The sequence below is a fragment of the Serpula lacrymans genome (assembly GCF_000218685.1).
Source record: "Serpula lacrymans var. lacrymans S7.9 unplaced genomic scaffold SERLAscaffold_14, whole genome shotgun sequence".
Taxonomy (NCBI): Eukaryota; Fungi; Basidiomycota; class Agaricomycetes; order Boletales; family Serpulaceae; genus Serpula; species Serpula lacrymans.
In genome coordinates this window covers 535,670-559,868 of record NW_006763303.1, presented here as the reverse complement: position 1 = coordinate 559,868, position 24,199 = coordinate 535,670, and the positions used below count along the sequence as shown (strand labels likewise).

General features: G+C 48.3%; 6 protein-coding genes across 6 annotated transcripts; 3 read left to right on the top strand and 3 right to left on the bottom strand.

Moving 5' to 3' along the window:
• Positions 1 to 6,470: 6,470 nt before the first annotated feature.
• On the bottom strand, positions 6,471 to 9,240 carry SERLADRAFT_452973 (uncharacterized protein; the record flags this gene model as incomplete). The annotated part of the gene is made up of 13 exons (XM_007322965.1): positions 6,471 to 6,667; positions 6,731 to 6,847; positions 6,942 to 7,175; positions 7,233 to 7,343; positions 7,395 to 7,577; positions 7,657 to 7,872; positions 7,938 to 8,081; positions 8,137 to 8,217; positions 8,267 to 8,275; positions 8,338 to 8,538; positions 8,593 to 8,965; positions 9,032 to 9,166; positions 9,215 to 9,240. 13 exons carry the CDS (start codon positions 9,238 to 9,240, stop codon positions 6,635 to 6,637), a joined length of 1,863 nt encoding a protein of 620 aa, XP_007323027.1.
• Positions 9,241 to 9,515: 275 nt separating this feature from the next.
• On the bottom strand, positions 9,516 to 10,040 carry SERLADRAFT_477703 (uncharacterized protein; the record flags this gene model as incomplete). Its single annotated transcript, XM_007322964.1, has 1 exon — positions 9,516 to 10,040. The coding sequence occupies one exon, from the start codon at positions 10,019 to 10,021 to the stop codon at positions 9,845 to 9,847; it is 177 nt and encodes a 58-aa protein (XP_007323026.1).
• Positions 10,041 to 10,833: 793 nt separating this feature from the next.
• Positions 10,834 to 11,658, top strand: SERLADRAFT_477702 (uncharacterized protein; the record flags this gene model as incomplete). The annotated part of the gene is made up of 1 exon (XM_007322963.1): positions 10,834 to 11,658. A coding segment is annotated over one exon (777 nt), but the record flags the coding sequence as incomplete, so codon positions are not given.
• A 589-nt stretch (positions 11,659 to 12,247) lies between these two features.
• Positions 12,248 to 16,696, top strand: SERLADRAFT_452971 (uncharacterized protein; the record flags this gene model as incomplete). Its single annotated transcript, XM_007322962.1, has 22 exons — positions 12,248 to 12,307; positions 12,362 to 12,552; positions 12,702 to 12,816; positions 12,879 to 13,051; positions 13,118 to 13,270; positions 13,355 to 13,560; positions 13,691 to 13,797; positions 13,834 to 14,149; positions 14,207 to 14,228; positions 14,279 to 14,314; positions 14,363 to 14,453; positions 14,515 to 14,671; positions 14,727 to 14,953; positions 15,007 to 15,090; positions 15,146 to 15,202; positions 15,261 to 15,503; positions 15,563 to 15,856; positions 15,905 to 15,946; positions 15,995 to 16,123; positions 16,185 to 16,403; positions 16,471 to 16,535; positions 16,594 to 16,696. 22 exons carry the CDS (start codon positions 12,248 to 12,250, stop codon positions 16,694 to 16,696), a joined length of 3,090 nt encoding a protein of 1,029 aa, XP_007323024.1.
• Positions 16,697 to 17,606: 910 nt separating this feature from the next.
• Positions 17,607 to 20,731, top strand: SERLADRAFT_477698 (uncharacterized protein; the record flags this gene model as incomplete). Its single annotated transcript, XM_007322961.1, has 12 exons — positions 17,607 to 17,768; positions 17,821 to 17,929; positions 17,988 to 18,017; positions 18,065 to 18,232; positions 18,289 to 18,544; positions 18,600 to 18,883; positions 18,936 to 19,317; positions 19,378 to 19,752; positions 19,806 to 19,871; positions 19,921 to 20,327; positions 20,387 to 20,458; positions 20,513 to 20,731. The coding sequence occupies 12 exons, from the start codon at positions 17,653 to 17,655 to the stop codon at positions 20,534 to 20,536; spliced, it is 2,289 nt and encodes a 762-aa protein (XP_007323023.1).
• Positions 20,732 to 20,836: 105 nt separating this feature from the next.
• SERLADRAFT_452969 (uncharacterized protein) lies at positions 20,837 to 23,581 on the bottom strand (the record flags this gene model as incomplete). The annotated part of the gene is made up of 6 exons (XM_007322960.1): positions 20,837 to 21,243; positions 21,365 to 21,562; positions 21,628 to 21,840; positions 22,016 to 23,068; positions 23,169 to 23,447; positions 23,497 to 23,581. 6 exons carry the CDS (start codon positions 23,579 to 23,581, stop codon positions 20,837 to 20,839), a joined length of 2,235 nt encoding a protein of 744 aa, XP_007323022.1.
• Positions 23,582 to 24,199: the final 618 nt, after the last annotated feature.

Genomic DNA, 24,199 nt, shown 5'->3' with positions numbered 1-24,199 from the left:
ACAGTAGCTGTTTCAGCTGAAACCTTTATGTGCTTTTTCCTGGTGTGACTAGCCACAAAATGCTGAGTTCAAGCCGAATGTGCCGTTCATGGTGCCTTCTCTATTACTACCAAAGCGGGGGTTCCTGCCAAAGGTCCTTACTTTGGACCAGACTACAGTATTTGAGTGCTGGCCGGAGCTTGTCGAATTTCATATCTCTGTGGTTAAAAAATAAGCCGTGCGGAAATGAAAACGTAGTCATGGGGAGAAGAACCTCGTGTCCATATCAAGAGCCTCAAAAATGGCAATGATGACGCTAAGATTCTCTGTCCAACGAACATATGCATCGCTTACTAGAGACTTCGGCATCTCTTTCATAATCCATAGCATGAAAACCTGCAAGAGTCTGCGAAGGCTATCACATGCACCGCTTAATACACCTGGTAAGATGGCCTGTCAGCACATATGTCAGTGATGGAACAGAAAGAAAGCAATTTGGGTACGGACCTGTGTCCGGGTGACAGTCATAGAAGATAATGTTTCCGAAAGACTTTAGAACGTGGCGGACTCTGTGTGCCCTGGGCCTGAGGTTGTCGCCCTAGTAATGTCTCTCTGAAGTCACGTGGTTGCAAATAGAGTGTATGGTGTAGCTCCAATACATCGAGGTTGTGGCTGTGGTATTAGTGCAATGAAAGGTTCTTCCAAGGATTCATGATAAAATTGTTGAATCCTGTTAGATACATTTGTAATATCAGTGTGAAACCCAGAAGACGACCAGCAACTGTTGATGGAGGCCCAATGTGGATCAGAAATGTGACCATTTTCTGGATAGACAGATTGTTCGGGATTTATTCCTTGCATCAACCTGAAAGCAACTTGTAAGTCCTTGCTGAGATACCAATGCGGAATTTTTCCACTGAGAACCTAGAGAGGAACTGAGAGTCAATGACATATGGAAGTGATCGCAATCTGAGTTTGTGTTACTTGTATGCGTGATAAGTGTTTGTTTGCAGAGATGTGAGCTGACACATAGCATTGAGCGTCACCTGCATCTTTCATTCTGAGGTCATTCAGCTGATTCTTAATGGTGAACTGAACAGAGATATCAATGTGATCAAATTGATCAGCCAGTATGGTCCAAGTGTCACGAGCTAGTAGAGAAACATCATCCGGAATAATGTTTAATATGATGGTGTTCACTTTGTGAAGGATGATTCCTTTTGCATTTCTGTCGTCTTTGATCCATGATTGAATCAATTGGACTTCTGTTGATGTTGGTGCACTCAGGTCGAGAGGAGACGGCAACAATGACGCATATTCAAAGAAATTTGTCGGATCAGTTCCCTTGCTAATGTGATTATACAGGCCTTCCCCGACTAACAGTGTTTTTGTTACGATAACACAATTTTCAGACCTTTCCTTCTTTTTCATTCTCCGCTTTAACCTTGTACACTTTAGCTTTCACACATGGTGCCATGCGGCACTTCCCCTTTTGTCCAAACTCCTCTTTCTTGCGCCACATTGCCTTCTTCTTATTTTAGATACAACTCTCTCACGCAGTGGAGCTGGTCATGCGGGCTAGGCCCCATAACATCATCAGCCACTAACTTTATCAACTGTACAGTACATAAGTACAAACACTCTGTATTAGTATATATACCCCAATAGATCCAGGAGACTCCTTAGCGAGTCCTCCTGTTGTATACCAACAAACTCTCTGCAGCTTAAGGGGTAACCACTCCCTCAACATCTTCTTTATAGTGTGTTCTTGTGTGCGCCAGAGTAACTAACTCTTGGTTGTTATAGTTTTGGTGTGACGATGCCATTCATGAAAAATTTTGGCACCTGTTAATTCTGGGATGTGATCGAATTTTCCCATCTTGATCTGATGACTGCGTTGACTGTGTCTGTGAAGCTGATGAGTTGTCAACTGTATGCACGTCTGTTTCCGGGCTAATTTGGGCTCTGATCTGATTAAAGCCCAGGGCTCATAACCTAAAGAAAGCTAGACAGAGCTCAGTGTTGATGATCAACAACTATTATTAATGTTCTAACCTAGACAGAGCTGATAGAATATTAGTCTACAAGAAATCTTAATATAATGTTATACACACCTCAGTGTTGATGATCAACAACTGAGGAACAAACAAGAGTAAAGTCCAGTGCTATGTAACGAGTCTGAATCATGTGATTTGTCTCTACAGTTAAAGTGACAATGTTGACTCTCTACAGTTTATCAATATAGATTTAGCTGTAATTATGGGCATCACCCTCAATGTTGCTGGCAATGAAAGTCCGAGGTCAGCTGCTTATTCAGGTCGAAACTTTAATCTGTACTGCAAGAAAATATTGAAACTTACAGATTTTCTGGTAGGATTGATCTTGTACACAATCCAATGTTCAATGTTCAACATCGGCAACATTTCTGATGTCCTGTCACTGCTTCTGTGGTCTCGCAATTAATATCTATTCACAGGTCACCATCACACTCTTTGTTTGACTTTAGTATTGAAGGCTATTCCCATGTGTATTCTCTCACGATCCTTTTCATGCCAGCATTGTCCGTACAGTATCATTTCTATTCCTAGATAAATCAGGAGTCCCACTTGTTGACTTGTTCACATGTATGGCCCACCTGATGAGGCTGATGTGGCAGGACGTCTCGAGTAAGGTCTATGATGCAAAAGTTGACAGTTCTGGGAGGCTATCATAGGCTCATGCTGAGCCCTAAGAATAGTCTCTCCGTTGGATGTATCTCCTCAGAATTGAGCAGATCTGCCTATGCCAGCTGCTTTTGAAATGCTGGTATGTGTACATTGCAGGTTTCAATTTTTTAAACTGTAATGCTTTCCTTCTCTGCAGACAAATTGATTGTTCAGGTGTGTCGTCCTTGGCCCTCTCTCTCTTTGAAATTAGACCCCTGTAGCACAGAGTACATCCATGATACATTCCACTTCGTAGTTGTTGGACTTAGTCTGCTTGTCGCCCCCATCCCACCTTCCCTTAGTGTGTAGCATGTCCCTCCTGCCTAACACACCAGTGCATGGCACATCCGTGCATAGCGCACCAATAGTGTAGCACATAGCTATGCATTTGACCGAAATTGGTCTTCAAAAGTATGTTGGAGGAAGTTTTGGAAACCCAAATGGGATTAGCTCAGATTTTTGAATTGCGCTTAGCCATAAAACTATCAAGCGAGTTTGACCACTTTGCAGATGCTGGTGTGGTTCACTTGAGTGCCGCTACTTTTGTGCAAGCGCCAAATCGGCCATCTGAACTAACCCTGACCACCTTGAAATTCGGCTGTGGGAGCACAGGATGTATCAGTGGATGGAGGCTTACCGATCGGGACTTGAGACCAAAGATGCTCAGCTGCAGGTCCAGCAGTTTACATAGTTCGGCAAAGTACAAGTCTCATAGACGGGTTCCAGAAGCTATTGCACGTCTTTTTGATTGATTTTGGGCGACTTCTGTACTTATGCGCCAATTTGGGGTCATTGAAATAATTATCTCCCTCAGTTTTGACATAATTCAAAATCTGTCTTGTAATTATGTTCCCCTCATCAAAAGGAGCATTTTTACTAGAGGAAATTAAAATCCGACTTTTTCTGAAGGGGGCGAGAATTTTGCACAAAAGTAGCGGCACTCAAGTGAACCGCCCGCACCATAGGATATAACACATACCTCAGCGCCGCGCATACTATCCAGCATTGCACTGCCTCGTGGCAATTGCAAGGGCTGGTGACGAGTCACCTTCCTGTAATGAATGCATATTAGCCATTAGTGATGTCGAGCAACTCCTTCAAGAACATCTACATGTTAGTTTTGGTGATTCTGCACCTAGTTGTGCTATCTAATTTCCCTTCTTTCTAAATCACTTTCCTCTTTATTCTTTTTGCTCTATTGTTCAGTATTCACTGAGCATTCTATAATTTTGCCTTTGTGGCTGATTTGTTTACCTTTGTTTACAAAACTTTGGACTAATATTGCAGAATCCAGTATTCCTATTCTTTAGTTACTCATACTGGACTGTAGTTCTGTCCCTGTTAACTCTCAGCAAGTGGCTAGACACTTCCCAGAAGTTCTCAATTGAACACTACACCCCTACGCAGTGACCATGCTTCCATCTTCCGGCTGACGAGGTACAGCAATCGAGTCGGGGTCACATCACTGCGCCGGTGGATAGATCTTGAATGATAAGTAACACGTAATATTCCATTACCGTCCCTACTTTTAACTGTAAATTAGGTGTCAATGCCTCCCATACATACTTCGTGCCAGGAGATTCAATGCAAAGTGTGTCATGAGGTTTCCGCCGCTTACGGTCCACCTAATCATTGTCAGGACGAGTCGTGTTTAAGACAAGTATGGACTTTCTTACCTCATGTATACGTGTGCCCAGAAATGCTTTATCTGGCAGTGTGCACCGCCTGGGACACCATATGGTATTATAGGTCATGCCCCATTTTGAGGCGTGGTCGCAGTAGTCCCTTCGAACATTGACGTTGACTGTTCTCGGACGCTAACGTGAGTGAATCATTGACCGAGTCGAGGAGGAACTGGTGTTAGTGATATGGCAGTGGCGTGTAGTTGCCCAAGTCTAGATGACCTCAATGTTACCTCAGGGTACACACATATAGTATCATCGTCTGCCAATACTTACCATTTTATACAGGGTTAGCTCTCCTTTTAGCTGATGGGCCGCTGTGAACGCACCGAGTATCCCGATGGTTTTCCCTGCTTGCATTTCAGAACATTGGTAGGATAATAGCATTCCCTGAAGCTTTACTCCGCCTGCCGTGAAAATCAACAATTATTCCAGTATTTCAGGTATCTAAATTCCTTTTTGAACATTTTGTCCCGCTCGCACTTCTCGCATGCGGCATTCGCGCCTCAGTAATCACTACAGATCTTGGACCTGGCCCTCTAGCCATTCCCACAGCTTTCTACCAAGCTGAGGGTCCTGGGTATTTGCGCGAGGTTTGCCTATCCTTGCCCAGGGTATGAGGTACTGAGTACAGAGTATATTGAATGATAAGCCACGTTCTGGCTGGAAACGAGGACGAAAATAGATGGACAAACCTTTCCCTTTAGTGCTTCGGCGTCTGGCGTAGTTCCCGCGTAAAGCTGCGTTAAAGCTCCATACGGGACATCGTATAAGAAAAGAGCCTAAATGAACCCATAAGTGAAGGTACAGAGAACGAGGGTAGAGGGAGGCAAACCAGGAATGCATCGAAAATTTTACTGTTGTGGCGATGCAGTTCACTCTTGATAAGGCCTATAGTATATATCAGTTCGCACGGAGCGAAACTTCATCCTTTGGGGTGACTACAGCTTGCCTGGATGCACAGAAATCGTTATGATTCCTTTCTCCTGGTACCTTCTATGTAATTCGGTAGAAAATACGATGTTTCCCTATTCTCTTCCTGTTAACTGGATATTTACTATGATTCACCGAAGTACTCACTGTCTTACTCTGCCCGTAAAGTTTCATTGACGGCATCCTTCTCCTTGCGCGTGAGTCTTTGAATGTGTTAAAATGGAGGTTGCTGACAATATGAGCCATTGAACAGACGTTGACCACACGTACTGTCCCCTTTGGTGATATTTTCACTGTCGACTCCATTAGGGGTAGCAAAAGCTTAGTGAGATAAAAATGCCCTGATCATCCAACGTCAGCAGCGTAACAAATATAATATAAAATGAACGAATACCGAGAACGTTGGTACCAAACTGGAGATCATATCCGTCTTCAGTTAGCAGATTCACAGGAGCATTCATAACACCACTGTAAACACGAATTTTGCTCTTACCACCATTGTACAAAATGCAACATACAACTCACGCGTTGTTAATAAGCACGTGTAGCTGGTTCTCTGACCTGCATGCATGCTTACTTTAAGCAGCCAATATAGGTCATAACTATTGCCTCACTCACTTCAAAAACTCCTCTACTGATGCCTTGATATCCTTGAGGCTCGCCAGATTTATTTGAAAAAGGTGGGCTTCCCGTCCAGTCAGTTCCTTCAACTCGTTAATAGCGCCTTCCCCCTTCTTCTTGTCTCTCGACCCAAGATACACTTTAGCATTCTTCGTGAGCAATGTCTAAGCGTTGCATGTCAAGTGCAGAAGTAAAGTCAATTTGGTGAAAACTCAGCGTACCCTTGCTGTTTCTTTCCCGATCCCTACGTTTGCTCCGGTGACGAGCACTACTTTTCCAGTCAAGTCTGGGATTTCATCTACGCTGAATGTTGGAGCAGGTGGGAAGGATTGTGCGACTAGTGTCGACCAGTAAATCCCCATTGCAATAGAGAAAATCGACAAAAGCGTAGGAACCTTTCAATTTCATGCGACGAACGCGTCAACTCGGCAAATGCTCGAACGATGGATCCATTATATGTGTTTTTCGACTTGTAAATATCGATAAGCTCGGACGAAAGTATGTGCCAGTGCCACACATACAGACTATGGCCGTCACTGGCGCGGTCGGGCACGGTCACGGTGGTATCATTGTCGCATTTGCCCAGCATTACAAACGCTTCGATCACGGTATCGGCTTATGATTATGCAAGTTAACCATCGCACAGCTAGGTCTAGTATCTATATGTAATCCATATTAAACGAAGAAAAGCATAACGATGGTGCGCGTATATAATTATCGCTGAAAAACAGTAGATTCTTCCTGCATCTGCAAGTGCCATGATGTTCAATTAGCCATTCCTGCTCATCAGTAGATGTAGGTGTGGCTTACCCATGGCTTATCCTCACCAACCTTGTATTTCCTAGGTGGGCGTTTGAAACATGACACACTCTCTAACTCTGACTCGTCCTGAAGCGGAAATACGATTCCTAGTTCGTAGTTCACGACCTAAATATGACATTAGTAGTTGAAACAGCAAAATGTTTCAGCTCGACCGGGACAAACATCCAAGAAGGCCAAACATTTAAGACGTGCTACTCACGTTGAGAATGGGGTTAAAGCCCGAGCCCGAGAGGGTCCCCCAAGCAGATGGTGTAAAATTGTGCGAGCCTAGGTATGCCCAGCCGATAGGTGCATCATTGACGACCTCGACAACATCATCTTCTTCCGTTTCCGTTTCTGTATCTGAATCCGCATCCGACTGTCTTCCTTTGCCCTTATCGTGACTGTCTAGAGAGTTGGTCGTAGCCTTCTGTTTAAAGGTCCCAATAATCATCTATGGAAAAGGCGAGGTAATGGCATGCGAGCTCGTCCCCGAAATATAGCAACTCACCTTTGTGTGCATCAGGACCCCACCTGCAGTGCTATTTGAGTCATGGAACAACTGTCGCGGGAACTTAGCCCCATTCCACTGCACCCCCCGGCAGAACATGGTCCCTCCTCCCTGAATAAAACGAAGATCAGCCATATTCATGAAATATCTGTGAGAACATACAGGTTCACCCAAAACACTTGTCTGTACCGTCTTCAAGCTCGGAAATACAATCTTCACGGCGGGATATGGAAGCTTAGCCCGACGAGTTTTAGGTTCATCAAGCCAATCTTCAGCTGATTCGCCACGCGCTGACCAGTGAAACTCGTTCATCCACTGTGTAGAGTAGGTGCCTATACTGGATCCCTAAATTTGCATATTGATAAGACAATAAGTTGGCCATCGAGGCTATTGACTTCAATGACAAAGTGTAGAGGTCATATACCTGACACTCGATGACGAGGTCCTTAGCTGCCTTGCCCTTTCCAGTACGCAAACCCATATCTCTAATTGCCTTCATTAACCTTGTATGACCCGTCAAGATCACTTTCGGCCACCCTTCATGCTTGCCTGCTATCGATGGAACCAGCTTTACCTTAACTTTCGACCAATCCCAATGCGATCGGAGGTGATCAATGGACTGAAGTGGCAAATTCGGATGCTAGTCATTTTCATATTGACCTATAGGTTAGATTTGACATGCGAGTAAATACTTCGCGAACTTACATCTGTTTTCAGGTGGGTTGCTAGTGCAGGTCGAACATTTAGCGCATGTAAGACTCGCTGCATCACGGTTGCAAAATTATCCACTGCCTTTGGATCATTTGGTAAGGGTTGAGGTCGCAATGGTACATCCTGTAACCAGATAGCCTATGATAACAGTGAAGAATTCATCTCGAACGATCATTTCTCATTAGGGACCTACGTTCTCAATGTCCCTATAATCGTAGTCAATAAGGTTCGCGGTGGAGATGACCACTCTCAGACGGCCTGTCTTGTAGAATAGCTGCGAAACGATAAGACTAATATCAGACGATAGTGTGACTTGAACTGACGAGCATAAACTTCATGAAAGTATGAGAAACTCAGCATTGATCCAGTTACTAATGCAGCTATAGATACTCACTTTCATGTGCATACACCCTCGCCCGTAGCGCAGAAACGGAGTCGTCCTGATCCAATTTGGCAGAACATTTTTTATAGTTGCTTGGCCCGACTCGTCCGGCTGCGCAACTATAATGACGGGTACAGATGGGTCAAAAAACTCGTATATCCACGAGACGGATAGCGAATAGGAGGAAAGGATGGCGAAGGATATTTCGGATTTCTAGTCAACAATCCAGTTTACTTTTGGGTGTAATGCTAAACAAATGATTCATACTTTACCCAAGACTTCTGTTAGTCGAAAAGTTGGTTTTCCATCTTGTCTGGGGTCGGTGTGGCGATTGGCAACTGGCCTGAGTTCTCCTTCCCAGAATACCTGCTCAATTGCAGGAATGCTTGCAGAACCACTCTCTGCGCTGGTGGAGCTAGAAGAGGAAGCAGACACGGATGTGTCGGCCCTTCTATTAGTGCTCACCCGAGATGAAGATGAAATATGTTGCCTTTTTGCAGGAGGTGCTGTGTTCTCATCCTCAAAACCTGCATCCTGGCGCAGTCTTTTCTGTCTTTCAAGTCGCTCCTTCTCAAGCTGAGCCCTCTCTGATAAAAATGCCGACGGGGTGAAGCTTTGAGGGCGTGTATTTGTATCGCGGCTGGGTGGTCCGCCTGACATTGACTCAACGTCCTGGCTTTTGTCTGGTCGCACAGAGCTACGAGACAATCCTTCGGCTTTTGATGCTGCAATCGCTCTTTTCAAATCCGCTTGAAAGTGTGTATCTTCGTCTTCGTCATCAGATATAACTATCGGATTATTTGCGGTTGTAGTTGATTCTTGCAAACTAAGAGCAATCGCCCTTTTGGTGGGAGATGAGCTGGCATAATATGCAATATCTAAAACAAACCTTTCGAATTCTTTGTCGTGGTCCATACCCAGTGTAATTCAACTAAACGATGATGCAGACAAACGCTTTCCGGTACACCTTTAGCGTGACCACGAAAGCCACTGACCACCGTCAACTTCAATTGCCGCGAATAACAAATACCAATATTAGTCACGTGACAAGCTAAGACGCGAGACACGTCTCATTTCCCCATTCTGATAATGTCTGGCAGTCCAAAATTTCAGGCGTTTGAGGCTGACGTGGAAAGGGGTTTAGACTATCACAAGATGGATTATCGACTCCATATTTCTAAGTAGCTGGCATCACTACAAGTAAAACTGCCATATCTCTACAGAGTATTGCATACCCTCCCATCGCTTTCGTGCTCTGGTAGCTCTCAATATATCTTCTTGCGCCAGGTGCGCAGACCTTAGAAATGAGCTCTGTGATCCCGCAGAAGTTTCTTTCTTTTCAGGCTCGAGATAATCCTGACATTATCATTGGTCCAGATGGTCAAACATCAGTTGAGCTAAACGATGCATCAAACGATGACAACGGCAACCCAACCTCCAGTTTAGGAGACGATCAGACCCCAGACCCCGATGCACTGGATACTACTACACCACTAGGGAAACCGACACAAGCTTTGAATCAGTTTTCTATGCAAGAGCAAGACGAATCGCAGGTCGGTTCGGTGACAATGTCTTCGCTGCTTCTGCCAGTACCTGAATCTCCTTCCTCTTCTGGGACCTCAACATTCACAACGATGTCGTCTTCTCTGGATATCCCTGCGTCGTCTTCATCACCAATTGCAACACTTATGACCATGTTGCCAACTTCTCCACTTGCAGTCACGCCATCTCCTCCTTCTTCTGCACAAGCGTCGACCATCACAGCCTCAATTCCAACCAGTGTCGACCCATCGCCGACACCGACACCTTCCACGGCATCACATACACCCCCTTTCTATGTCGCTATAGTCCTAGGATCATTCACTGGTGTGGCCTGCATCGCCGCCCTTGTAGCATGGTGGATTCGGACACGCTCCCATGCTCGGCAACGCAGAGCAATAGAAGAGGAAGTTATAGGCGATGGAGGCAGTAGTCGTAACCTGGGCTTGGACGACGAAGTAGACTCCAATTACCATAATACCAGTCGTCAGGAAAGGTCCGAATACTACCTCCCGGCGTCTATTGTGCAAATGAGCACAACAGGTCCTTTTGCTAACAGTAACTTGTCAATTCCAAATAACGATGGAACAATCCCTTACGGAAACGATGAAAAAAGTATCCGCAACAGTCTTGCTGACAGCAATAATGGCGGACTCTCAGTAATGCAGGGTCCATATCCGCTCATGCGCCCTTCCCCGACGAAGGTCATAAGTGGATACAGCGTACACGAGAGCACACGCACTCTGGGGCCACTGCAAATAGCGAATATGGTACCCGGAGAGTTATCCATGTCTGGAGACGAGTCTAGTCGCCCAGGGACCCGACTTGATATGGTGAGAACACCTAGTTCTGAAACGGTTAGGTTTCCGCAGGAGGAAGTGTCAAGCTCTGCAGCGCAGCCTGCAGAACTTCAGGAAGCTAGGCAAGATGTCCCATGGGGCCCAATCAAAATCAACTCAGGTAGCTTAAGAGCCAGAAGAGCTATCGACGGCAGAAATGACGGGAAATGGAAGAAGATGACTCCACCGGGCCACGAAGATAACTTTGACGAGGTCGATAAGAAGAAAACTGAACAAGGTTCAGATGGTTGGACATCAACTCTCAAAACAAATTTCTTGAATGCCTTAGGTGTAATGGGAAAGAGCAATTCATCAGGCACAGATGAAGATGACAAGTTTACGCCAGTTCCTCGGCGGACAAACAGCAGAGGTGGAAACCAACCAAGGTGGAACCGCGACTTTGGAACACATCCAATTACGAGAGGGCATTCGACCTCTTCGGGTGTATCAAGACTGTACACACTGGAAGAAACAGGTGAAGGTATGGGAAGGGTGCATATCCGCGGGTTGGACCCATATAATGCCGATTATGCATCGCCAAAACCATCCAGGAGTACGCTCGGGCTTAGCACTCTGGACGGTCGTCAATCCATTTATCCAGGAATAGATAATGTAGTAACGCGGGAGTCTCAAGCACCATTGCTCAGCCAGGAAGTACCCACCGCCAGTGCACGACCTCGACGATGGACAGCCAAGCGAATCAATGAACGTCCTGATGCCTTGTCTCGAATGAGTACTGGTAGCATTTACTCTGCTGAATCTGTGGGACCAAATCCCTATAATCGTAGGGCTGCTTCGAACCCATCTGGACTGCAGAGTTTTACACCGAAAACCACTCCACACAGCGGAGGACAAGATCCCGCTCAGAGGAAAGTCAGGTCTAAGCGGAGAGAGCGGGTGCATGGGAGACCCAAGCTGATGGAACGCGCGTCTTCATCCACATCATCAATTATGTCCTTTGGGTCGGACCTGATGCGACCCAATCTTGCGAGGAATCTTTCATCAAGAGAAGAGTTTGCAAGGAGAGCGCTCGCGGAAAGGAGAAGAAGGATGGCAATCAATGCAAGGTCTTCGGCTCGGCCTCAGGGTGGAGACGATTCTTCTTAGATACGATTACAGTAGAAAGATGCAGGAGTTGTCGAATAAAACCGTGTTCGAGCATATCGTCCTGGCATGTCGAGTCCGACACCATAATCGTCAGAGCTGTCGGAAGCAATTTACTCTATATTCCCAAACATTAGCGCGTAGAGGTGCTCGACGCCGGCATATATGATAAAAATAAGAAAATATACGGTTCTGTTACGCAACATAGAAATACATGGTTCTGGCAAGAGTCCAGTGTGATGGCAGCATCGGAAACGGAACGGGAAATTTGGGGTCTGTGGCTCACCATGCTCTGCGTTTGTCAGTCGACTTGAATGCATATGCAAACAACCAGCTTCAGTCTGCTCATACTCTTCACAGCTTATTACTTGTCTTTCTTCTCAATATTTGCTGCCAAAGGGTGTTGCGATTAATTTTGTAATCCAACTCCCGCCTAGACGATGAACCCGGCTGCGTTTCTTCCTGTCTTATCCGTGTCTGATGTACAACAAGCTGCTCAAGTAAACATCTTTTGGTTCAGGGATTCCATCTAGTCGTTCATTCTCGTTTCGCAGTTGATCCACCAGGCGTATGCGCCTGGAGCCCACATATCTCCCGATGATCAGCGTCGTATCCAGCAAGAGCTTCTCAGCATCCAAAAACGCCCAGAGGCATGGGGGCTCGTCGTACCATTCCTAGAGAACCAGGATCCTAATGTCCAGTTTTTCGGTGCACATACTGCGCAAGTTAAAATAGCACGAGACTGGTGAGTACTCCAACCCCAGATCAAAACTTTCCGCGACCTAGTGGTCAAAGTTAGTTATCCACCTACGCTTCCTCGCTCTCTCGTTCCTGCGTCCGTCAAGGCCTTGTATATTTATCGAATCGAGAATGGCTCAAAATATTTCTTCACAGGGACTCATTCCCTCAAGACAACGCGCTCCAACTACGTGACCTTCTACTTGAATTGACGGTACATGCCGTTTTAGCTGGACGCACGAAGGTTATCTTGCGTAAATTGTTTATTGCTGTACGTCTCTCTGCGCTGTGGAAATCTGTATCAAGTCAACTGCAAGTCTCATTTTACTCTAGCTCACGTCCTTGGCCCTGAAAATTGCAACTGGAGGATCCTCTGATTGGCCAGATTGGATCATATCATCTGTCAATTTCCTATCTGGCCGAGGAGTATTTACAGAATATATGCTTGATTTCCTGTCCATCGTTGCAGAAGAGATAGACACCGCTGCGCTCATAGGTCCCAGTAAGTAAGTGATAGCCAATCTGGCATTGTATAGTTGTGTGTTCTACTAGAAAGCTAACCATTCATCCAGAATGCAGATGCATCAGTCATTACTGGACGCAGCACCGATGGTCGTTCAAGCCATCATATCCTCCATAACCCAACCAAAAGAGCAATTTAGAATCCAAGAGTTCAATTCAGCGTTGAAGTGCCTACAAGCATGGATTCCTATTCTTCGTGGCAAGTCAGTCAACCTCAATATGATCTGTGTTTCGTTCGGTCCATTGCATTTTGCGTCATGAAGCTCACCAAACTCAATCAAATACAGTGAACTTACACCGTTGATACCTTTATTGATCAATTTACTGTCACCATCGGTGACGCCTCTACATCCGGAAGGAGAATTTGATGAATCAATATTTGTCCCTGCTTCCGATGCTCTCCAAGAAATCACGTCAAAATCCTCTTTATCTGGTGGAGCTGGCTCCAGGACGCTCACCGACCCACTTTTGACGTGGCTAGATTTATACGGAGGTAAAATATTGGAATCAACTGCGAGCTGTAGGTGTAGGTTGCCCTCTTTCCCTTGCATATCTGACATTTGTCTTGCTTGTTTGTGCTAATTGCTCACAATGTCGATATTTAATTACCTATCGACGATTAGCTGGTTTCGCAGATGCTCTTTCTCACTCATTTTGCAAATTGCTAGTTGCTCTAGGAGACCACTCAAACTCTTATCTCGCGTCCAATATCGTGTCTTCAGTATACGTTGTTCCAAGTCAAGATAGCCAAACATTATCGTCTCAGCCGAGGACCAGGGCACATCTAGTTCAAAATTTTCTTAGGCTGATATTAGGGTATACTGCTCTTCCAGGATACTATGGTGTTGACGAAGAAGAGAGCGAGATGACTCTTGGTTTCTGGTATCTGTTTCAGGAATCGCTGTGGAGTGTCGAGTACGACTTGGAAGAAGACGAAGAAGGAAATAGGCAACCACCGCAAGAAACCGACAAAGAAAAAGAACAATGGGCAGTGGTGAAGGCTGTGTACAGTGAACTGGTGCAAGTTCTCAAGAGAAAGGTCATTTGGCCTGACCGAACCGTTTTGAGCGGGTGGGGAAAAGGTATTTAAATATGTCACCACTGCATCTGCCTTACTGTCCTGAGACTTGGATATTTAGATCAGAGAGACAAATATCAAGTGTAAGTGGACACTTTGCTTCGAATTCTCAGCATTACTAAAGCCTTTCTAGGTACCGGAGAGATGTTGGCGATACCCTTATCAATGCGTAAGTTATAATCTGAAGAATCTACCTTCATGCCTGATGTGTCTGTAGCTATTATATCCTGCGCAACGACATGCTGGCTTATTACTTAAATGATCTGATTGAACATGTATCGGCAAGGAATGATAGTGATGGTTGGGAGGTTAGTATCTGCTTAGTTGAGTACATTGACATTGGCCCTGAACTCATTTTCACCTCACCAGGACATTGAAGCCACGCTGCACTGTATAATGTCCATTCAGGAAGCAATACCTCTAGAAGACAATCCTTTCCTTGCTCGACTTTTTGGCCACGAGGTACTTGGCCGTTTACCAAGGACTGGGCAAGATAGAATCAGACGCACAACTCTAGGCCTCATCGGTGAGTGACTTGTTAATTGAGCCCTTCCATCTTCTTAACGCAAATACTTGACCAGGAACATACGCCTCATGGTTTACCACGCAATCCCTAACATCAACGCCCACTTCGTCACCGACTCTTCTTATGAATACCGTATCTTATGTCGTTGCCGCACTTCCGGAGCAGATGCTGTGTCTCTCGGCTGCCAATTCTCTGCGTGATCTCTGCGATGCTAACCGCACTGCGCTCGCTCCTCACATTGGCGCATTCGCGGAGCTGCATGCTGGCTTGACGGGTATTCCGGTACGTTGGATGGTTGTTGATAATAATTTGCAGTATTAACGTTGATAGAATAGGATACCGAAAAATGTAAGGTGCTACAGTCTATCGCTAGTGTCATCCAGGCTTTGCCACCAGAAGAAGAGATACCGCCGGTTCAGGTTTAGTATCTTCTATGGTTCATCCTAGCAGACCTTTCTCATGTTTGTTGTTCAGGCTATTGTTAGTCCAGTGGTAGAGAAGCTCGTTCAAGCTCTACAGTCTTCTACACAGGTCAGGAAGTTTACTTCGTTTTGGAATCATCTAGTTGACAATCATGCTATATTCACAGCTTCCTGAAGAGGCTCGCACCATGATTGTGGTGCAGTTGCAAACCCTGACTGGAGTAGCCAAAGGCCTCACTCGTACTACGGATTCTCTACTCATCCTTGAAGAGTCTCCAGAAGAGCAAGTAGAAGTTGAACGGGTGCGACAAGCCCGCAAAGACTACAGGATGATCAAGTTGCGTGAGGACCTCTTTACTGCTATCAGGAATACTGTGGATATGTGGTCGACCGATGCCGGTGTCAGTGACGTGAGTATTCCTTGAATATTGAGTTTTTTCCTCTTGCATCTTACACTGATGGTGGCCAGGCACTCAGCGAGCTATTCAGATCGATAACTGCACTACCCTCCGATATGACATTGCTTTCTCTCCCTGCTGGCCCTCTTCTCGAGCTCGTTTGCTTTGCCTCTCAGAGACAGCTCACAGCTATCTGGCTGACTCTCGCCAATATGCTCATCATACAAGTAGACCCTCCTACTTTGATTCCTTCAACTTTGAAGTCTGGTCCAAATGTTGAGGCACAGACCGTACTCTCCAATGTTCTCCCTGCGTTACTGCAGACATCTTTGACTGCGCTTGGCCACCCAGGAGCCATGGAATCTGTAGGTCATTCAAGTCATTCCGGAAGAAGCTTTCTGATTCCTCGGTAGAACCCCGATATTGTGCAGGCATTTTTTAGCTGCATGGACACTGTGAGCTTCTTTCCAAAACCGGACTCGCTGTCTTTGACTATTTGACAGGTAGCGAAAAACTTTGTTGCGGCTTTTTATAGACTTCAACCTGGAGCACTAGATACACTTATGCGATGCGCGATTGGATCATTATCACTACAGGAGCGCTACTCCCTAGTCTCAGCATGTACATTCCTCGTAAGTCAACCCTCTCTTGTGATACGACTCTAACCCAATCCGTCCTCCGTCGGATTATTAGGCCGCACTGATCAGTAAAACGGCCAACAGCGATGAGTTGGGCGATGCTAGTGCTATGCTCATTCAGGCTCATGGACGGCCGATAATGCGAGCTATCCTATGTGGTTTTGCTAGCGTGGCTCCGCGGTCCGCGACAGTAAACCTCATTGAGCTTCTTATGACGTTGAATTCAAGGCACCCAGCAGAGACCAGGGCCTGGATGAATGAGATTCTATTTGCGGTGGGTGATTTACGTTACTTGAAGCGTGTTTTCGGAACTAAACTTTCCCATCTTTCTGAATAACTAGGATGACTTCGTGCAGTCTAAAGCTGGCCCAGACGCCAAGAAGGCGTTCATCAAGGCTGTGGTAAGGTAAGCAGTCATGGTTGGCACCTTCCGTATCGTTGTTTTGACTACCATAAATCTCCAGTTCACGATCTCCGAAGAAGACGAGAGATTCAGCACAGCAGTTCATATTAGTTGCAAGAGGTCTGGAAGGGTCAAGTTTCGGGTATGCATCCGGTAGCATGTGATTGAGATTATCATCGACTTCCTGTAAGATCGGGCCGTGGCAGTCGTGAGTGATGTATAGTAAAAGATTCTCTATCTGTACTCGCACAAAGAAGCTATACCAGAGTTGGACACAGACCAAGGTTTCGACCGAAGCATTGGGCCTGAAATAGGAATCGATTACAGTAAAGTTGCAACATCTACCTCATCAAGCATCAGCGCACTGGTTAGGCATGCGATTATACTTGTCACTCGGACCCATACCCGATGATCCTTGAGTAGCGCTCACCGTCACTGTGCTACACGCGTTTACTGGTCGGACCAGTGTCGGATATCGAAATGATGGGCCATAGAATTTCTCGCGACCTGCAGACACGAAGCTCGGTGGCGTTTTCAAGAATAAGCGTATGGTGAGAGCGCAGAGAATGCGCCCGTGAATTTGTCGCGTTGCATGAAAGCATGGCCGCCGCTGATGGTTTTGTCGCAGGATCCTAGGAACAGCCTTGGTAATGGTGAGATCCATGAAGCTCATTGGTCTACAAAATATTGCAGAACATGTATGTTGCAAAGATAAACCTGGGCTGCAGTGCCAGACTTTTTTTCTAGTTATACTCTTTGTCATTCCGTACTTCTTGTCCCGGTATCTGATAAAAAATTTGAAGATTTTGAGCTCCGCCCGGTAAGGCCGTCGGCAAAAGAGCGGCTGCTGAGAGTCCATGCAGCCGACTCCGGGATGATATTCGGCCGTTGCGGCGATAAAATGCAAAAAGGCGAGTTGTGATTGGCAGAGCGTGACGAGCCGGCAAATTCAATCACAAGGACCACACCCATAAATTGATGTTAGTCGGACGCAATTTGCCGAAACTCTCTCACTTTTAAACTTGCTCATCGTTGTCGCCGACGTGCGTCGCTTTCGACGATGTTGAACGTAACAAAGACCCGCGAGGCCGTGCGGTCATTGCAGCGGTTGGCCGCAGGGATGGCTACCGCAGCACCCCGTATTGGTGACACCAAAGTCGCCATGTCTCTGCTTGAGAAGGACGCATACATCAACTACCAGCGCATTGAGGACAATCTCGTTGTTATTCGTGAGAGGTACTATCTTTTTAGCTCTTGTCGAGAATGGCATTCATATAAATGTCCATAGGTTGCGTCGTCCTTTGACGCTTTCAGAAAAGATTGTCTACGGGCATTTGGACGACCCTCAACACCAGGACATTGAGCGTGGAACTAGCTATCTGAAGCTCCGACCTGACGTTTGTCTCGCTCCCCTGTTATACCATCTCCACTGTTATTAATATCCGTTATCCACAGCGTGTTGCCTGCCAGGATGCGACTGCACAGGTGCGCGACATTACCTACGTCACAGAATCAAAACTGACGTAATGTAGATGGCTCTTCTTCAATTCATGTCCGCAGGAATGGACACTGCAGCTGTTCCAACTACAGTTCACTGTGACCACTTGATTGAGGCTCAGATTGGTGGCGTAAAAGACTTGGCCCGTGCGATTGATATCAATAAGGAAGTCTATGATTTCTTGGCTACCGCCACAGCTAAGGTGCGTTATAGAAGTGTAAGTTAGTGTATGATATAGCTCAAGAGTGTTCCATTCAGTATGGTCTCGGTTTCTGGAAACCCGGTTCTGGTATTATCCATCAAATCATTTTGGAGAACTATGCATTCCCTGGTGGTCTCATGATTGGTACTGATTCGCACACCCCTAATGCTGGTGGTTTGGGTATGGTTGCTTGTGGTGTTGGTGGAGCTGATGCTGTTGATGTCATGGCTGGAATTCCTTGGGAATTGAAGTGCCCTAAGGTCATTGGTGTCAACCTCACTGGCAAGATTGGTGGCTGGACAACTCCCAAGGGTGAGGTTACCTCATTAAAATAATATAGTCTTCACTAATGTTTCTGCGTTATTAGATGTCATATTGAAGGTAGCTGGTATTCTTACGGTCAAGGGCGGAACTGGTGCTATTGTCGAGTATCATGGGTCTGGTGTCGAGTCTCTCTCTTGCACTGGTATGGCTACCATCTGCAACATGGGTGCTGAAATTGGTGCAACGACTTCGCTCTTCCCATTCAACCGTCGCATGGTGGACTACCTCAATGCAACCAAGCGCTCTGAAATCGGTCAATACGCTCAACGATTTGCTCACAACTTGCAAGCTGATAAGGGTTGCGAGTATGATGAGAACATTGAAATCGTGAGTGCATCGGTTGTCTTTATTGGCCAGCCTCTTGACTAGCATGAAAAAGAACTTGTCGGAACTTGAGCCCCATATCAACGGACCTTTCACTCCTGATCTTGCTACTCCTATCTCTAAGTTTGCTGAGGAGGTGAAGAAGAACAACTGGCCACAAGAACTCAAGGTTGCTTTGATTGGATCTTGCACAAACTCTTCGTACGAGGACATGTCGCGCTCCGCTTCTATCGCCAGTGAGGCTGCGAAGCACGGACTCGACGTGAAGAGCAAGTTTACTATTACTCCAGGTTCCGAGCAAGTTCGTGCTACCATCGATCGTGACGGTCAAATTGGTGCTTTCGAACAAGTCGGTGGACTCGTTCTCGCTAACGCATGTGGCCCTTGCATTGGTCAATGGGATAGACAGGACGTCAAGAAGGGCGAGGCAAACTCTAGTAAGTAGCACAGTGATCCCAACAGTGCATGATATTTATGGTATTTTCATATTTTCAAAGTTATCACCTCCTACAACCGTAACTTCACTGGCCGTAACGATGCTAACCCCGCTACACATGCCTTCGTTGCATCTCCCGACATTGTTACTGCCTTTGCTTTTGCCGGCGATCTCACTTTCAATCCTTTGACTGACTCTCTCACCGGTTCTGACGGCAAACCTTTCAAGTTCTCCGACCCAACTGGCAATGAACTCCCTCCTCGTGGTTATGACCCCGGTCAAGACACCTTCCAGGCCCCTCCCGCCAACCGTGAGAGTGTCTCCGTCGCCGTTGACCCCAAGAGTGACCGTCTTCAGCTGTTGAGCCCCTTCCAACCATGGGATGGCAAGACTCCCGCCGACTTGCCTATTTTGATCAAGGTTAAGGGCAAATGCAGTACGTCGCGTGCATATCGCGGCCTTATGTTATTACTCACCCTGCTTGACTAGCCACCGACCACATCAGTGCCGGAGGACCATGGCTCAAATATCGCGGACACCTCGAAAACATCTCCCGTATGTCATTTTTGATTGTTCGTTGACGCCGCTGACACAATGGTTACAGAGAACTGCCTGATCGGCGCCATTAACTCCGAGAACGGTGAGGCCAACAAGGTCAAGAACCAGATTACTGGTGAATACGGAGCCGTTCCCCAAACTGCCGCTTACTACCGTGAGAAGGGCATCAAGTGGGTTGTCATCGGAGACCACAACTATGGTGAAGGTTCTTCCCGTGAGCACGCTGCTCTCGAGCCCCGTTTCCTCGGCGGTCTTGCCATCATCGTCCGTTCGTTTGCCCGTATCCACGAGACCAACTTGAAGAAGCAGGGTATGCTCGCCTTGACTTTCGCAAACCCCGAAGACTACGAGAAGTTGCAACCTACCGACAAGGTCGACATCTTGGGCTTGGAGTCGTTCGCACCTGGCAAAAACCTTACTCTCTTGGCTAAGCACGCTGACGGTAGCAAGGATGTGAGTGTTTTATACGCATAGTGTGAAGTATTGTGCTAAACCGCCGAAACTATTTGCAGGAAATTCCTCTCGCCCACTCTTTCAACGAAGGTCAAATCGAGTGGTTCAAGGCTGGATCTGCTCTCAACTTGGTGTGTTCTGTAGTCAAGTCTTGGTAGCATTCATTCTCATCGTTCTTCACACAGATGGCAGCCAAGGCTAAGCAATAAATGTTTTGATAGATGGGTTCATACAGGATAAGATGAGAGTTTGCTCTTCATCGCTTTCTCAGTTATATTATCGGATGTTTTTCTCATCTGTATTTGTTTTGCCACTTTTGTGATCATGCTTCGAATCTTTACAACATCGATGATCCATGTAATGAACAGCGAAAAATGAAAAGGCATCTGATGCTGCACACTCAAACCTGTTGGGAATATTTTGAGATGCACTTTTTATATCCGTGGTATAGATCTTTTTTACAGATTCCTAGTTCTTAGATGTACATTTGTATTCCGAGTGAGTCGTTCCTACTTGGAGAAAGTCTTGAACCAATCCCTCCCAGCCTCCCATGACACCTTTGCAGCTTCCACTCCATCAATAGCATGCGTCTCCCCAGGAAAGCACAACATCTCCACCACCTTCCCCCTCCCCTTCAACGCATGATAATACGTCAAGCCCTGCGTCGGCGCCACGCGCAAATCGTCCTCCCCGAGCGCGATCAACACCGGCGCACGCACGCCATGCACATGCGCGATCGGCGAGGCGCGAAAGAGGAGGTCGTACGCGGGGGGATCGATGAGGGACGACGGCGCAAAGGGCAGGCCAAACTCCTCATAGTACCAGTCTGGGATGTCGGAGATGGAGAGCTGGCCGGAGGAGATGACGGGGTTGCGGAGGACGGCGGCGGTGAAGAGGGTGGGGTGTTGGCCGATGACTGTGTGTGGGGGCGTGGGCGGCGTACATGGACGGTGTCGTGCGGAAGCACGCAAAGAAATCAAGCAAAAGTGAGGTGAGCCAGTGCCCCAAAGCTGGTAAAAAATTAAAAAAAAACTCACGATGCGCCGCCAAAAAGCCGCCATGACTCCCCCCCTGCACGCCCTGCCTGCCCTCCTGCGCGAGCCCCAGGCGGACGAGGTGCAGCGCGGAGGCGACGCAGTCCTCGACGTCGAGCGCGCCGCATCGGCCCAGGAGGGCGTCGACGTGGGTTTGGCCGAAGCCGAGGGAGCCGGTGTAGTTCGGGAGGGAGAGGGTGTCTGTGTGTGAGGGGGTGTTAGTGGGGTGGGGGGAAGAGGGAGAGGGGGGAGGGGAGGGGACGTACATCCTTCAAGCGCCAATGCCGTCGTCCCAGCCGAGAACGCCGTCGTGCTCGTCGCATGCGGGCCCCCGTGCGGAATGGTGATGCAGTACGGCTTCAAGCCCTCCCCGGCCGCGCCGGCGAGAGCGGATTTGGACTTGATCACGATGGTCTCGACGGGGTAACGGGAGGGGATGGGGAGGATGGAGGTGGAGAGGGAGGTGAGGGCGGTTTGGACTGTGGGGGTTGGGAGGGGGGTTAGTGATTCACGTTTTGGGGGTTTTGGAGGAGGAAGATGGGATGATAGGATAGAATAGAAGTAGGAATGACATTCGGAAAACTCGTTGAAAGCAAACCAAAGTCCACAAAAAAGGGAGAGGGAGTTAGAGAAAGAAAGAAAAGCGGGACGTACGTTCGTCAGACAACACAGGCTTATCAATCACCCTCCACTCCACACCCCCGCTCGCGTCGAACCTGCCTAGCATGATTTCGGGGGGCGTGGTGGGGGTGCTGCGCGTGCATAGGACGAGGTCGCGGTGGTTGGTGGTGAGGACGGTCCAGCTGTACAGTCCCTCCTTCCCATCCTCGTTCTCCTCGCCCGCACCCGCACCGGGAGTGACGTTCCGCACAACCCCAGTATCGACATTGATGAGGAGAACGACGGTACGCGAGCGCCACAAGGATTGGGCGACGATGTAAGACGACGCGGACGCGGAGGGGCCGAGGCGGAGGAAGGGGGAGGCGGGGAGGTTGTATTCGGTGTAGAAACCCGGGAATTCGTCTGGTTTTGGGTCCCATTGGGTGTCGACGAGGGTTTGGGAGGAGGTGGGGTCGGGCGCCGCTCCCTCCGCCGAGGGGAGCAGGGCGAGGGAGTGGAGAGAGACGCACGAGGCGTGGGCGCCGCCTGTTGGGTTTGAGAGCCAGAAGAGGCGGGTTGGGCTTGCGCTCGTGGGGTCGAAGAGGACGCGGGGGGAGCGGGGGGAGCGGGTGGGGGGGGTGAGGCGGTGGAGGGTGCAGGTGAGTTCTGTCTTGTCCCCGCCCTTGCTTTCGCCCTCTGGTTTGGCTTGCCCTTGGGAGAGGTCAAGCCCCTGGGGAGGGATATCGAGCGCCCATATCCCCGTCGGACGGTTGAAGCATCCTTTGATACCCAGCAGCCGTCCGTCTTGGGTGTGCTCGTAGCCTGTGGCGAAGACGCGAGATTCGGAGGCGAAGATGGCTTGGGCGAGGAGGATGGGGACTGGGGAGGCGTCTTGGGCGGGGAGGACGAAGGTGAGGGCGGAGAGCGTGGGTGTGGGAGGGCTGGACTGGGTTGATTTGAAGGGGATGGGTGTGGTGATGGAGGAGGGGGAACGCCAGCGGAAGAGAAAGATGGTAGGACGTTTCTTGGTGCAGAGGGTCTCGCCAAAGCTGGGTGTGAAGCGGAATTTGGCGTAGGGGTCTGAGGAGGGAGTGTGGGTGGAGGCTTCTGCGGTGTAGAGGAGGGCGGACTCGTGGGGGAGAAGGAGAGGGAGAGAGGATGTCTGTGTGGGGGTGAGTAAGATGAGATGGGAGGGAGGGGGACGTACCGTCTGTAGCAAAGGACCCGTGTGTGGAGGTGACTAGGAGGGACGCCTCGAGACGCGAACCAGCCCATATCTCGACGAAGCGTTTCTTGCCACTCTGCTCAGAGAGCTCCCGAAGGACCGCGGTGCGTGCGTTGGAGGGGGAGATGAGGGATGCTTGGATGTCGGAGGAGTCTTGGGAGAGGGAGGAGGAGAGGGAGGTGGGGGTGATGAAGTATGTTTTTTGGATGGATCGTTTGAGATTGCGCTGGTGATCGCGGACGGAGAAGGATACGCGGATGACTGTGGATGGGGATGAGCGGGAGGGTTATTGCGATAGCGGGGTACGTACGGTCTGAGGAGACGAACTGGGGAGAGGTGGGGACGGGGAGCTCTGAGAGTTCGGTGTAGAAGCTGTGTGGGCTGGAGTCGGACATGGTGGCTGGAGGGGGGATGCGGGTCACGTGGAAGGAGGTGGCTGGAGGGAAGTGGCCCTTGCTGACATAAGCAAGTGGCGGAGTATTCCGAGGGTAGGATTGTCGATTTTGCTCTGAGCACTCCAAGACTCGAGTTTAAAAAATGAGAGAGGATGATGAGAAAACTGCCATGATTTCTGAGACGTTCCTTATTAGGCAACTTCCACCTCACCACCCTCTCCTCCTCCCCTCCCTCCACTCTCCCAGTCTCCATGTCCCACGACGTCCTCATGCTTGACATCCACCCCTCCTCGTCGTCACACTCGTCCCCTCCCTCACACACTTCCTCCCCCTCCTCCTCACATCACAACCGCAACGACAACGACAACGACGACCCTCCAGACGTTATCTCCCTCGACCCAACCTCACACAACCCCATCCGACCCAACAACGACGACCCCATCCACATCGACTATGTCCCTACATCATCCAATAATATTTCAAAGCCTCTTTCTTCCGCCACCGCCTCCACCTCTCATCCCGCCTCTGCCCCTGCCACCGTTGCTGCGCCGGGAGCACGCGCCACCCACCCAAAACCCAAGTCAACCAAACAAATCCGCCCACGCTCCCGCTCCCCTT